We start from the raw sequence: 12,694 nt of genomic DNA on the forward strand, positions 1-12,694 counted from the left end.
TTATATTTTTGTTTGCTTTCTTTCTTTTCTGAAAGTAAATAAATCTTCCCCATAAAATTAGTTTGCTGGGTATTAAAAAGTAAATCAAGCTTTAAGTTTTGGTTGTGTAATTAAGCATTCTATATATCTTAATGTCAGACATTGCATGTTGTCAAGTTAGCACAGGCAAGTGAGTAAAGGCTTGGATAGGCGGAAGTCACAAGTTTCGTTTACTGATACCCTTTATGATTTCATCTGGGATAGATAAATTTTTATAACCTTTCAGCAGGTTGTGATTACAAAATAATTATGTGCTTCCTATCATAGTAAGCAGTACAAAACATAGTTTGAGACAGACAAAGCATGGCTAATTAAGGCACGAAAACCATAAGATTTTTGAAAAGCCGTACAGGTTCTGCATGCTCATTTCAGACACAGACACGGAATATATATGAGTCTAAAATTGGGGAATCCTTAAAGCACTCAGAAACCCGTGTGTAGGTACAAAATCCGTGTCGAAGGAAGATGGCTTTTAACTCTTAAAAAACTTCAATGACGTCACCCATTGTTATTAGTCTACGTATATCTTACCGATTCAACCAGCACTAGTTGGATATTTAAAGATCCAACTAGCCATCAGTTGGATATTCAAATATCCAACTGTCCATCGGTTGGATATTTAAATATCCAACTGTGCATACAAACATAATTAAGCAATGAAAAAAAAAGAGATAAAAGAGTTTAAAATGTATTTCCAATGCAAATAAAAAACAATTACTCCGAATTTGTCACACTATTAGAATTTGTCCAATGCACACAGAATTAATCACTTTGTATTTATCACACCATTAGAATCGTGTTAAAAATGTACTTCCAATGCTCACAAAAATTACAATTCCTCCGAATTTGCACACTGTTAGACTCTTGTCGTCAATAAAATATCCAATACTTATCCATGTTTTTTTTAAACAGAATGTTTTCGGTCTTAAATTTTGAAAGTATCACATTTTGACACGCATTTAAATACATTTTCACCTTGAACCTTAAACCACATCACTTCCTGTTGCTGAATATTATCAGCAATCCTCTCACATTATTCGAGGTTCATCTCTGTTCTCATACTTTTCCAGCATACTTCCCAAAAGAATTTAATAAATTGACAGCCCATCTATTTTTGATACCTTTTTTATTGCAGATCTTGATATGGAATATTTTTAAAGCAGGTTCCGCATAACACCGACAATCTTTTCATCTGTTTTAGCACTACTAGAAGTATTGTCTGAGTTCCATAAGATTCAAACATTTTTCCCCCAACAAATCATCATCTTATATGTATAATGATAGATTTCCAACCTTTTGTCAAAATTCTGTAGTTTTCTTCTGCTTTCAGGTCAAAAGTATTCAGAACACTATCTGAACCGCTCTAATTTTACTTTGGATTTAAAACTATTCTTCATCTGATTTCATGACTGTTCAGTACAATGGAAAGGTTTGAAATGACATTAACACCATGCGGTTTCATGCTCACTAGTCCATGAATAAAAGGGGTGTTCGATTAAGCTATTGTATTGTGTCACTGTTGGATATCTAAATGGGCTAGATTCTATTGTATTACAGCAAAGTTGGATATATGAATGGGTAAATGTTTCTTTGGGGTCCACAATAGGGAGGTTTTTTATGTAAGATAAATAACTCGATAGTGTTGAATAGTTCAGAGAAAACATCCCCTCCTGACCTTCGGCCCTCGGAAGGAATGTTTTCTCTAAACTATTAAACTATCTCGTTATTTATCCATTACATAAGAGCTCAATAATTGTGACGTGGGTTTCGCTTCAAACTGTTTTTTTCTCACGGCTTTTTACTGAGCATGCTCCATGATAACTTCCTTTGTTTAAAAACCAATTTGGAGGAATTTGTGATTTTAAGCTAAGAATGTTTCATTACTCCAGTTTAAGGATATTCAACTGAAAGATGTCAAAAGGTTTTCTATTTATGTCGTTCTGGGTTAAATTTTATCACTTTTGAACCAAATGAAGCAAGTCTAATATAGAATAAATAATTATCCATTGCTAGTGAAATTCGATCTGTATTGCAATGCTGACAATGAAATAGATTATGTTTATTTTAAAATTAATGATTTAAGCTGGACTTAAACTTAATAATCTTATTGCATTTCATGTGCCATCACTGTCTTCGAGAAGTTATATTTGTATAATATTCTTTCTCAGATTGTGCAAACTAAATTAGGTAAAATTACAATTGAATTCATCATTATCATTGAATTCTTAATTAGAAACTAATATGAACTGTGAACGATAAAGTAGATCTTTAACAGAAAGTGAATGGACACATTCATATATGAGTCTTTACATTTACAATTCTTTACAAAGTATTATATAATAGCAATTATGTAAAGCCTAGTGTGAAGTTTGGTTTCAGTCTCCATTTTGTCATCTACAGTTACGTCAGGAGATTCTCTTAAGGTTCTAATCTAGATCTCGATGAATGTACAGATCTCGTGACTCCATATATGGTATGTCAGAGGACTTTTTTTGACATGGGTTTCTAAAAAACGTCTCCTTTATGAAAAATGACACAGGTTTTCACACAGATTTACAAAATCTGTGTGTCCATATGAAGAAACCCGCACAGTTTTCTGGCACAGATTTTGTAAACCATTGGCCGAATTTAATAATTCGGGCAATATCCCGTGTCTTGTCTTTGCCCCGCTCACTTTTTGGCACGAGTTTTTTTTTTGGGGGGGGGGGATAGAATTATTGATGTAACGATTTTAAAGTATTCCAAAAGTGCATGACATCGCAAGTTTCTAAAAACAAATATTACTTTCGCAGCATTTGCAGTTGTAATGTTGTAATGAATATGACAAAACATTTAATGACTAAACAGAGAAGCTATTGAACATTAGAAATAAAGATTTTGAAGATATTTCTTATTCACTGACATAAAAAAAAATTATATCAAATACACATATATAGCCTTTTAATAAGGTACAATCCCTAGATGTATAGAATTTATAGAGAACATTATACTCGGTCGATCTTTCTTAAGGCCTGTATGTCTAGAGGTCTCAATCATGTGAAAGCTTTATATTTGTATCATACTTGCAGAATATTTAGATTAATTTTTCTTTTAAAAATATCAAATCATTATCTGTTTGATTTTTAATTTCAGCATCAATACAAATAGTTAGATATGGGCTTACTTTTTGAGGTGCCGTACTGTTCAACTCTAGCATAGCCATCTGAGTGTGCGGATGTAGAGCTGGCACTCCGCATGAAGGCATGGGAGTTGAAATCCCGAACCATATCATCTGGCATCTGGCTCACCTCAACTTCAACAGGTGGCTCATTCAAAACGAAAGTGCTTGAATTGGTCTATTATATCAAGGGTTAGAAAGAATAAGAAAGAACATATACCAAATGATACTTTCATATAATGTAGATTCCTAAATATATGCGAGGAAAATATTATTGCGTAATTTCGCAAGAGGTTCCACTCGCGAAATTAAATACTCGCTTTTATTTATTATGGCGATTAATTGTATGTAAAACCTCTAGATCAATGGTCCACTCGCGAATTATTGTTCTCGCGATTTGAAGTACTAGGGCCATTTCGCGATATTAAATACTCGCGTAAAATAGGAATCTACAGTAATTCATTCCAAAATAAAGCCTTTAACTGCATTCATGCATGAAATTTAAGTTAAAAGGATGATAATGATATATAACCACAACAAGATTACTTACTTTTATAAAGCTGCTGACACTTTGGCTGCTGTGTAAATTATTCCTTTCCCTGGGTACTAAGTTATCTAATGGGTCCATTTCTTGTAAGGAATAGGAGGTCTGAATCCTTGATAAGTCAACAAAAACTGGTTCGTCAATTACGGTGAGTTATTTGAAAATAAAATAACTACATACTCTCTGCTGCTTATCTTTTATTTTTTTGTAATCCTTAATCATGTTAATTGTGAGCAATTATTGATTCCCAACAATAACATTAATATTTTTCAAGGTCATAATATATTGTAACAATTCAGTAGACCGATCTGCAGGTGTCAATTATCTAAAACTAACCGTAACCTAATCAAATATTAGGTTGGTTTGAGACGAATGAGTTATAGCAATATATAAAACAATTAATCTCATAAATAATTGTTAAATTATTACATAATTTTGAATTGATGATACATTCATATGCATTAAAGGAAGGGAAAAGAGACATTTCATCCCACTGGGGTTCCTAGTGTCTTACCACTCCAACGCATTGATTCTTTTTTCTCTCTATGAGCTATAATTAGCATTTGATTTGTTGCTGTGATCTAGTAAGTATTAATTCACAAGTCTGTTAAAAGATAGAAATACGTTTTCCATGATGTATTATTTTACGTTATGCACGTAGTCACACTAATTTTTCCACCGAAATGTCCCTGCGTACTTCAAGTACATTTGAGACATAAAGTGACAATCCAGGAAATGGATTTCTTAATTTTCTACCCGAAGGTTAAACAGAAATTGTGATTCTGTGAAAATATGACCTTGTGGAAAAAGTACAGTTACAGAATGTTTATAATTTTATTGTTATATACTTACCAATTGGCCATAGTAATCATTTCCACACATTTTGGCTCATTTCGCAAAGCTGGAAACATTTTGAAGCAGCGGAATAGCTCTTTTTTTGACATCAAAGGAAATCTTACACACCTCATGAGTTTTTCTAAATGTCGGATTCTATTTTCAAAATCATGATGGTGCATCCATGAGATGGCCGAGTAAAATACATCCAGCTCGGATTTAGTGGTTAATGTGTCATGTGATAAAATCATGCACAATGTGTCAATATCCAAGTTGAAAAATGATGTGCTTTCCTTTACATCAAGAAAGTTTTTTCCTATTACTTTCATGATGTTATCACAATACTCTATTTCTTCTATACCTTTCACAATTGGCAGAATATTGAGTAATTCTTCGTTGTTGGCCTCTTTTACCTGATTCAGGCACAGTCTTTGGATTTTTTGAACGTGAAAGACACGTGCTAATTTCAGAAGGTCAGCAATGACTGTTGTTTTGATGCTGATGTTTCCGGAATATAAAAACTCCAGAAACAACATGACCGATTCCTCCGATACACCACGCACCTTAATTATTTTTGGTGCAACTGCCTCTTGAGAAAACGAGTCCCTTTCAAATATGCTGGCAAAAAATGGACTCTGTGACCCTAAGACGATCCTATGGACTGGTATAATTTTTTCTCCCACTTTAAAGGCCATGTCACAAATTTGTTGTTTGTGAAATTTGTCCCTTATATAATGGCCTAAATGGGCATAGTGTTGATTATGAACAGCAGAGGGTGGAGTTGATACGGTGTCAGATTCGCTCCCGGAACTAAATAGAGGAAGGGGTGAGGTGCTGTTCCCTGACTGATTCCAGCAATTTAATGGAGGAGGGGGTGGGATGTTGCTCCCTGACTGATTCCAGCAATTTAATGGAGGAGGGGGTGGGATGTTGCTCCCTGACTGGTTCTTGGAACTTAATGGAGGAGGGGATGGGATGTTGTTCCCTGACCTGTTCCTGGAACTTAATGGAGGAGGGGGTGGTATGTCACTCCCGGAACTTGATGGAGGGGGAGGTGGAGTGTTGTTCCCAGACTGGTTTCTCTCCACTTTCACTGAAATAGCAGTCAAAGTTATGATTGACAGAAGTGTTAATTTCAGTACCATAAATGCACATTGACTTTTGACGATTTTCAGTGTTGAAACAGTTTACAGTGGTTTCAATCTCACGGTAGTTGAACTTAATAATATTAAATGTGTCTGTATTCATTTTCAAAATTGTTTAAATGTGAGTGAAGAAAGTTCTTCACTGACTAACGCTGGATTTGTTTTAATTATAATTGAATTCCAATTACTGATAATTAATGCCCTGTTCACACAGAGAGTTTAATTCGCAGTAAATTAATGCGAAGTAAACTAATGCGAATTAAACTAATGCGAATTAAATTGCGTTCACACGACAACTAATGCGAAGTAACCTAGCCTAATGCGAATTAAATTTTTATTTCTACAATAAGGCTATTCAGTAAGGCTATTATCACGTCACATTGTGCTGAGCATATACATTTGACCACTGATTTGACATAATGTCATATATATAGTGTCTGTACACATTTTAGTGATTATCATAATTTCCCTTTGTTTTCCACTCAAAAATAGCACAAATACCTATATCTGACCACCGACGTGTGGCCTGTGACTTAATTCTGCACTTAAGCATGCGTCAAAATTTAATTCGAATTAGCTTTGCTTAGCGTTCACACGGAGCTCATGCGAAGTAATTTAATGCGCAGTAAACTAATTCGAATTAAACTAATTCGCATTAAATTCTCCGTGTGAACGCGGATCAAATTTAATTCGCAGTAACTTACGTTTAATTCGAATTAAACTCTCCGTGTGAACAGGGCATAAAATGTGGGGTATAGGAAACCATGGTTTTAGGGTTAGACATACGTACGACTCACGTCCTCAAAGGTCTGATGAAACGTTCCTCAAAAATAAATAACGTTTCCTTAGAAATTGTGCAAGAAACCAGATGATGGTGTTTTCTACATAATCCTATTCGAAAACTCTAGAATTGTCAATATCACAATCTTTGGTGTATTTATTTTTCTTAAGACAATTTGAAAACAGTTTAAAATTCACAAGGTACCGTACATAAAATGATCACTATGAATAAATTTTTTTTTCTATTATGAAGGGATACAAAATAGATACAGTGTGTATTTGAGGAAAATGTCGTCAGACCTTAAAAATCTGATTTAAATGAGATCTTTGTTACGCTCCAAAATTCTGATAGTCACTATACAATAGAGTGTAGGGCATAGTACATTTCTAAGCTTTTTCCATAGTTACATATTCCTTGTATGTACATTAAAATTTAATATTCAGTGAGATTTAAGGTCACTCAAATTTTTAGAATAGTTCACAGAGGAAACACAGAAGAGTAAGAGATAATTTTATGTTTTCAGTTCCAAGTCCAGATATTTTTGTGTTGTATCATATAATATTCAATTTAAAAACTACTCAAAAAATTGTTAAGAAACAAGATTTATGGGAGACTATTTCTTGGGGTAGAAGGATATTTAGAAGAAAATTATTCAAATCTACACATTTCTTTGATTTAATATCTTGGAACTTTAGCCCTATATATTTTTACTCGGAGAATTTTGTTCGTTATTATATGATGGGAATATTATTTCAATTAATATCTTTAAAACAAATTTTACATATTCACTCAACAGACTTTGCCAAAAAAGGAAGACATATTTAAGAAGACTAGATAGAATTTATATGATAGTTTTTCACCTGAAAATCGCATATTCTGACCAATAATTAAAAATTTACATCACTGACCCCAACTTTTTCTTTTATTATTTTAAATTACACGATACATTCACTTAAGTCAAAAAGCTCAATACAAAAAATATTTTATCCCATGTTTACCCCTTTATCCCGTGGATATGACTCATTGGATAATTTTTTCATATTCCACAGTTAAGTGCAGTTGTGACGTCACAATGGTTTTTGCGTTAGAGTGATGAAGTAAAATAAAGTGGAGTCCTATATAAAACAGTGTAAAACATTAGATGTGAAGTATTTAACATGGGATAAAAAGAATCTCCCATGATTTGTAGTTGGATATGACTTTTATCCAACTCGTTGTGTGTTTTTATCCCCTCGCCAAGGCTCGGGGATAAAAAACACACAACTCGTTAGATAAAAATCATATCCAACTACAAATCATGGGAGATCCTATATTTATTGTCTATTTAATTTTTTAATCCCTAAATATGATATTTTTTCAGTGCAAAAAGGTCACACAATACTTTAAGTGCATTAATTTGCAGGATTTTTTCAATAATAAATATCATTCAAACTATTTTTTTTTAATAAAATAAGATAATATTTATTGCCATGGTTACATTTGGTAAAATATGACTAAGGTTAAAGTGATTAACCTTAAAGCTACATGTATATATGGCGTATCTGAGCTTGAAAAATAATAATACGAGGATGAGTAATACATGATATATGTTATTTACTTTCAAATTAAAATTTTCACCGATTTTGAGCTTGATTAACTTCACGTTTCTATAGCTTAATTAAATTTAAGTTTGTCTGTTATTTAAATGTGGAATCGGTTAATAAATCGGTTATTGTTTTAGATTTTTAATATCTTTGAAACGCGATTGATTTAAATTGTGTAATCTACAGGAAAGTCCTAGTATCTTTATATAAAGTAATAAAACAAATAGAAAGATCTTTTTAATTTTGGTTACCTGAACGTATAAAAAAAAATACGCGATATATGACTTTAAAGTTACAATTTAAGTGCAAAAAGGTCAAGTTAATCGTACTGTTGTGCAGGAAGATGCACACTGACCCCCACTTTTCTTTGCGACTTTGAGTCATGCTATACGAGTAGTTGTCTAAAATATACCTCTCAAAAAATCCTTGATATAACTCATATCACGAGTGACATACCTTCAAGAATTCTATGGGAGAAATGGTTTGTTTCTTTCTTTCTTTTTTGTTTAACGTCCCACGCACACCACTTGCAGGTGAAGAGCTGCAAATTTATACCTTTTCTCGGAACTCAGGGCCATTGAGCAATGAGGGATCTTTTTCGTACCAACACTACGACATGTGACCTCGGTTATATAAGGATGTTTTGTGGCAATTTTGGTTGAAACTGAGTTCAGTTTGGAGAAGAAGTTTACGGACTGTGAACATGACAGAAAACAGGCAGATGCCAGAAAAGCTCACTTGAGCCTTCAGTTTAGGTGAGCTAACTAGATGTACTGTGAGCAAACTCACAAAATAATACCCCCTGCTGCATTTTGTTTAAAGTGTCCATTCAGATTTTGTAAATGTGATATTTTGAACTTGCCAAAAAGACCTTTGTATAAAAAATGAAACATCCTCTGGCCATTGTTAATCTTTCAGTGAAATATGGACATGCAAAGTTTCTCTTTTAGAAAATTATAGACCTGTTATAAATTTTTACACTTTTTACACCAGTGACCTTGATATTGCCAGACTGACCTTTGGTCAAGGTCATGACACACCCTCAGGTCATGAACAATATCTGTACTAAATATGAGTTTTCAATCATTCTCCATATTAAAGTTATAAGCCTGACAAGAAATTTATACTTTTCTGCTAGTGACCTTAAACTTGCAGGAATGACCTTGGGTCAAAATCAGGACTCAACCTCAGATCATCAGCAATCTCTGTATCAAGAATGAGCCTCTACTAATACTTTATTCAAAAGTAATAAACTAAACAAAAATTTTAAACAAAAATTTTATACTTTTTTGTCAGTGACATTGAACTTGCCAGAATGACCATGGTTTAAGGTCAAGACACACAATCGGGTCATAAGCAATCTCTGTGCAAAGTACATGCATGAGCTTCGAGTGTTTCTCCATAACAAACAAGATTGCACAGATAAATGGACGGACAGACAGTGGGACATACGGAGGTGATTCCTATATATCCCCTCAAACTTGATTGTGGGGAGTATAAAAAGCTTATATAATTTATTATCTAATGCCAGATCACTCTTAGCCTATCAGCAAAAAAGTTCCATAGAATTATAACTCTCTAAAATGCAGTGTAAATTAGAGCATCCTTAGTGATATTCTCGTGAAACAGTAATTTATTTGTTTGATTTCTTTTCCCGAAACCTGTTTTTAATGGGCAGTATAATTTTTCTGTGACATTTCACAGCATGGAAACTATACTCTTATTGATCAGGATACAGATAAAAAGTCTCTCCTCAGTCAAAATGAATGCAAGATAACAACAACACCTGAACTTTGGCCAGCAGTTGGAGACTTTATAAAGAAGTCATTTAATAGAACTGTGAAAATGAGGTCAATGACACTCAAAAGTTTTTTTTAACATTGTATTAACAAGAGACCCATGGGCCACAACACTCACCTGAGTATCTTTGGCCCTGCTGTTCTTTACCAGATTTTCTCCCTTGTAATATGTACTGTGCCCCACCCTACCCAGGGGTCATGATTTGAACAATTTAGAATCTAAACTACCCCCAGGATGCTTCCATATAAGTTGCAGCTTTTCTGACCCAGTGGTTGTTGAGAAGATTTTTAAAGATTTTTACTATATGTTCAATGTAAAACTTTGATTCCCCATTGTGGCCCACCCTGCCCCCGGGGGTCATGATTTGAACAATTTAGAATCTACACTATTCCAGGATGCTCCCATACAAGTTTCAGCTTTTCTGGCCCTGTGGTTCTTGAGAAGAAGATTTTTTGATGACACAACCCTATTTTTGTCTTTTCTTGATTATTGAATTCCATGAAAGTGCTTTATTTTCTACATGATTCTATTGAAGCCGTAAAGTACGGGAAAAATTAAGTTTAAATCAATTATGACGTCATAATGAAGTAGCACCAAGAAGAAAGTCTAAACTCATTTACTAGATCTTGACCTTAACAATTTAAACTCCCCTTCACCCAAGGATGCTTTGTGCCAACTTTGGTTAAAATTGGCCCAGTGGTTCTTGAGAAGAAGTCGAAAATGTTAAAAGTTTACAGACGGATGGATGCGCACCTAGACGGACGGACGACGGACGATAGGTGATGAGAAAAGCTCACTTGAGCTTTCAGCTCAGGTGAGCTAAAAAGCTATTTTAAAATGTATATTGTATCTGTATCTGTATATTGTATCTGTATCTGATATTTGTTTAATTCTGTAGTTGCTTGACCAATAAGAGTGTAATATATATGCAAATATTTACATTCAATATGTATTTTGCTGATAAAGTGTGAGGAAAGCTACGGCATTCAAAACACCGTAACACGGAGAGGGGGTCAAAAGGTTAAAATATGCGTTTTATTTTGACGTCACAAACGTTGTGCCTTGGAAATGCAACGTCATAAGCGAAAATCAAAATTCACGCTCACATTAAACAGAAGCTGATGTAACGGCTCTTCCACTAATTGTAACTTACCCGAAGGATAATACAGGGATTTTGATATATAAATTACCTTTGCAGTCAAGCCAAGGAGTTAAAAAACGTAAATATAAACACGCGTTACTCAATTTGTTTGCACACACCGTTGCAGTTATGAGACTATATCTTTCAAAAAATAACGATTCAATGCTTAAATATTTATATTTGCTGTGTTTTTCTACGAAGCCAACTGTGAAATTGATTTGATAACCATTTTTGTGTATACTCACGCGTAGTAATATACACGGAGAAACTCGAGCTAAAGTGACGTTGAGTGTATTTTTTGGTGCAGTTAAACATGTGAAATGTAAATATAAAGAATGTTTTTAAGCTATGTGTGAATTATTGGTGTGTAAATCACACAGATTTGCACGCACATGTGGGCATATTTTTCATTAAGCGCTATATAAGGAACGATTTTGATTTACTTCGTACTGGTGCACTGTTGTAAAAGATTAAACAGTAACTTACCACTATTGTGCTTAGCAACCCATTGGCTAGCTTCTTTTATTTTGCTGGTAATGGGAAGCATTGCTGGTTTAGGAAGCTCTTTTGCATTCTGGAGTTTTAAAAATATAAAGTATTAATTTAGCCAAAAAAAAAAAAAAAAAAAAAAAAAAAAAATAATAATAATAATAATAATCATTCCAATCAAAGCCACCATAAAATATTGAAATAAACAAAAGATAAGTTTCACTGTAGCTTGGCAAATATACAAAAGCTTTGCAGCCATCAATAGCAAGAGTTAATAGATTATTATAATATTAGAGGAGGGGGGGGGTTGATATGTATATATCTGATCTAAGTCTACCCAAATCAACTTTAGTGGAAGGGTGCTGAATATATGAGCTCCAACCATCTAAAACATTCTTTAAATTTTTGTAAATGAACTGATTAAATTCATTTTTCCAATCCTCTTACAAACAAAAGAAACAAAGAAAATTCAAAGCTACAAATGGATTTTATTGCTTTGATAGAGTGAATGTTAAAATATGATCATTCCAATTCCATTTTTCCACCACTTGAAAGTTGTTAATTTTTTACTTTGTATACATATCTTCTAGATATACAAGTATATATTTTTCTAAATGGGTTTGACCATCAATTTGAATAAACTTAAAATTCCAACAGTCAATTAAAATTTGTGTCACTTGTTAAGTAAAAAATGTTGGTAGTGATTATGCTGAAAAATTTACTCAACAACAGATAATTTAAACGAGAGACACAAGTGAACGAATGCAATTAATTAAGTATTACATGATAATTAAAATCTAAGAAAACTTACCCTCATCTTTCGCTTCCTCTCCCACGCCTCCTGTGGGAAAGCGTCCTCATAACACATAAATGACAGGGCACCCCTGTCAAATATACCTGGCTCTAGATTCGCCATTCTAATGCAATTGTTTTAAAATGAATTTTGATTGGCTAATGCATTGATGTTTGAGGCAGTTGATTGTGACGTCATAATAAAGCGACGCAAAAACACAACACTCCGTGACGTATTACTTTTGGCGATTGCTGTTATTACCAAGGAACAACACTGTAAAATCTAAAAAAAAAAAAAATTCCGCGCAAGATACTTCGTTTCCGGAAGTTAAAGCTGATGAAATCCCAGGCACTTGACGTTATTATTTGTTCTTTATTCTTATTGCTAT

At 33.6% G+C, this 12,694-nt stretch overlaps 1 protein-coding gene across 1 annotated transcript; it reads right to left on the reverse strand.

The window, feature by feature from the left end:
- Positions 1-4,588: 4,588 nt before the first annotated feature.
- Positions 4,589-12,429, reverse strand: LOC133188709 (kelch-like protein 7). The gene is made up of 3 exons (XM_061324208.1): positions 12,325-12,429; positions 11,511-11,598; positions 4,589-5,667 (listed from the first exon to the last, which is right to left on the reverse strand). The coding sequence occupies exons 1-3, from the start codon at positions 12,427-12,429 to the stop codon at positions 4,589-4,591; spliced, it is 1,272 nt and encodes a 423-aa protein (XP_061180192.1).
- Positions 12,430-12,694: the final 265 nt, after the last annotated feature.

The sequence above is a fragment of the Saccostrea echinata genome, unplaced genomic scaffold (assembly GCF_033153115.1).
Source record: "Saccostrea echinata isolate AGI-Se365-2 ecotype Australia unplaced genomic scaffold, CSIRO_AGI_Sech_v1 ptg000016l, whole genome shotgun sequence".
Taxonomy (NCBI): domain Eukaryota; kingdom Metazoa; phylum Mollusca; class Bivalvia; order Ostreida; family Ostreidae; genus Saccostrea; species Saccostrea echinata.

Excerpts from the sequence above, each read along its gene's own strand:
- LOC133188709 (XM_061324208.1), bottom strand. The coding sequence starts at position 12,429 with ATGGCGAATCTAGAGCCAGGTATATTTGACAGGGGTGCCCTGTCATTT. Across the intron at positions 11,599-12,324 it reads AGAGGAAGCGAAAGATGAGG|AATGCAAAAGAGCTTCCTAA; the intron begins GTAAGTTTTCTT and ends TTAAAACTCCAG. Across the intron at positions 5,668-11,510 it reads GGTTGCTAAGCACAATAGTG|TGAAAGTGGAGAGAAACCAG; the intron begins GTAAGTTACTGT and ends CTGCTATTTCAG.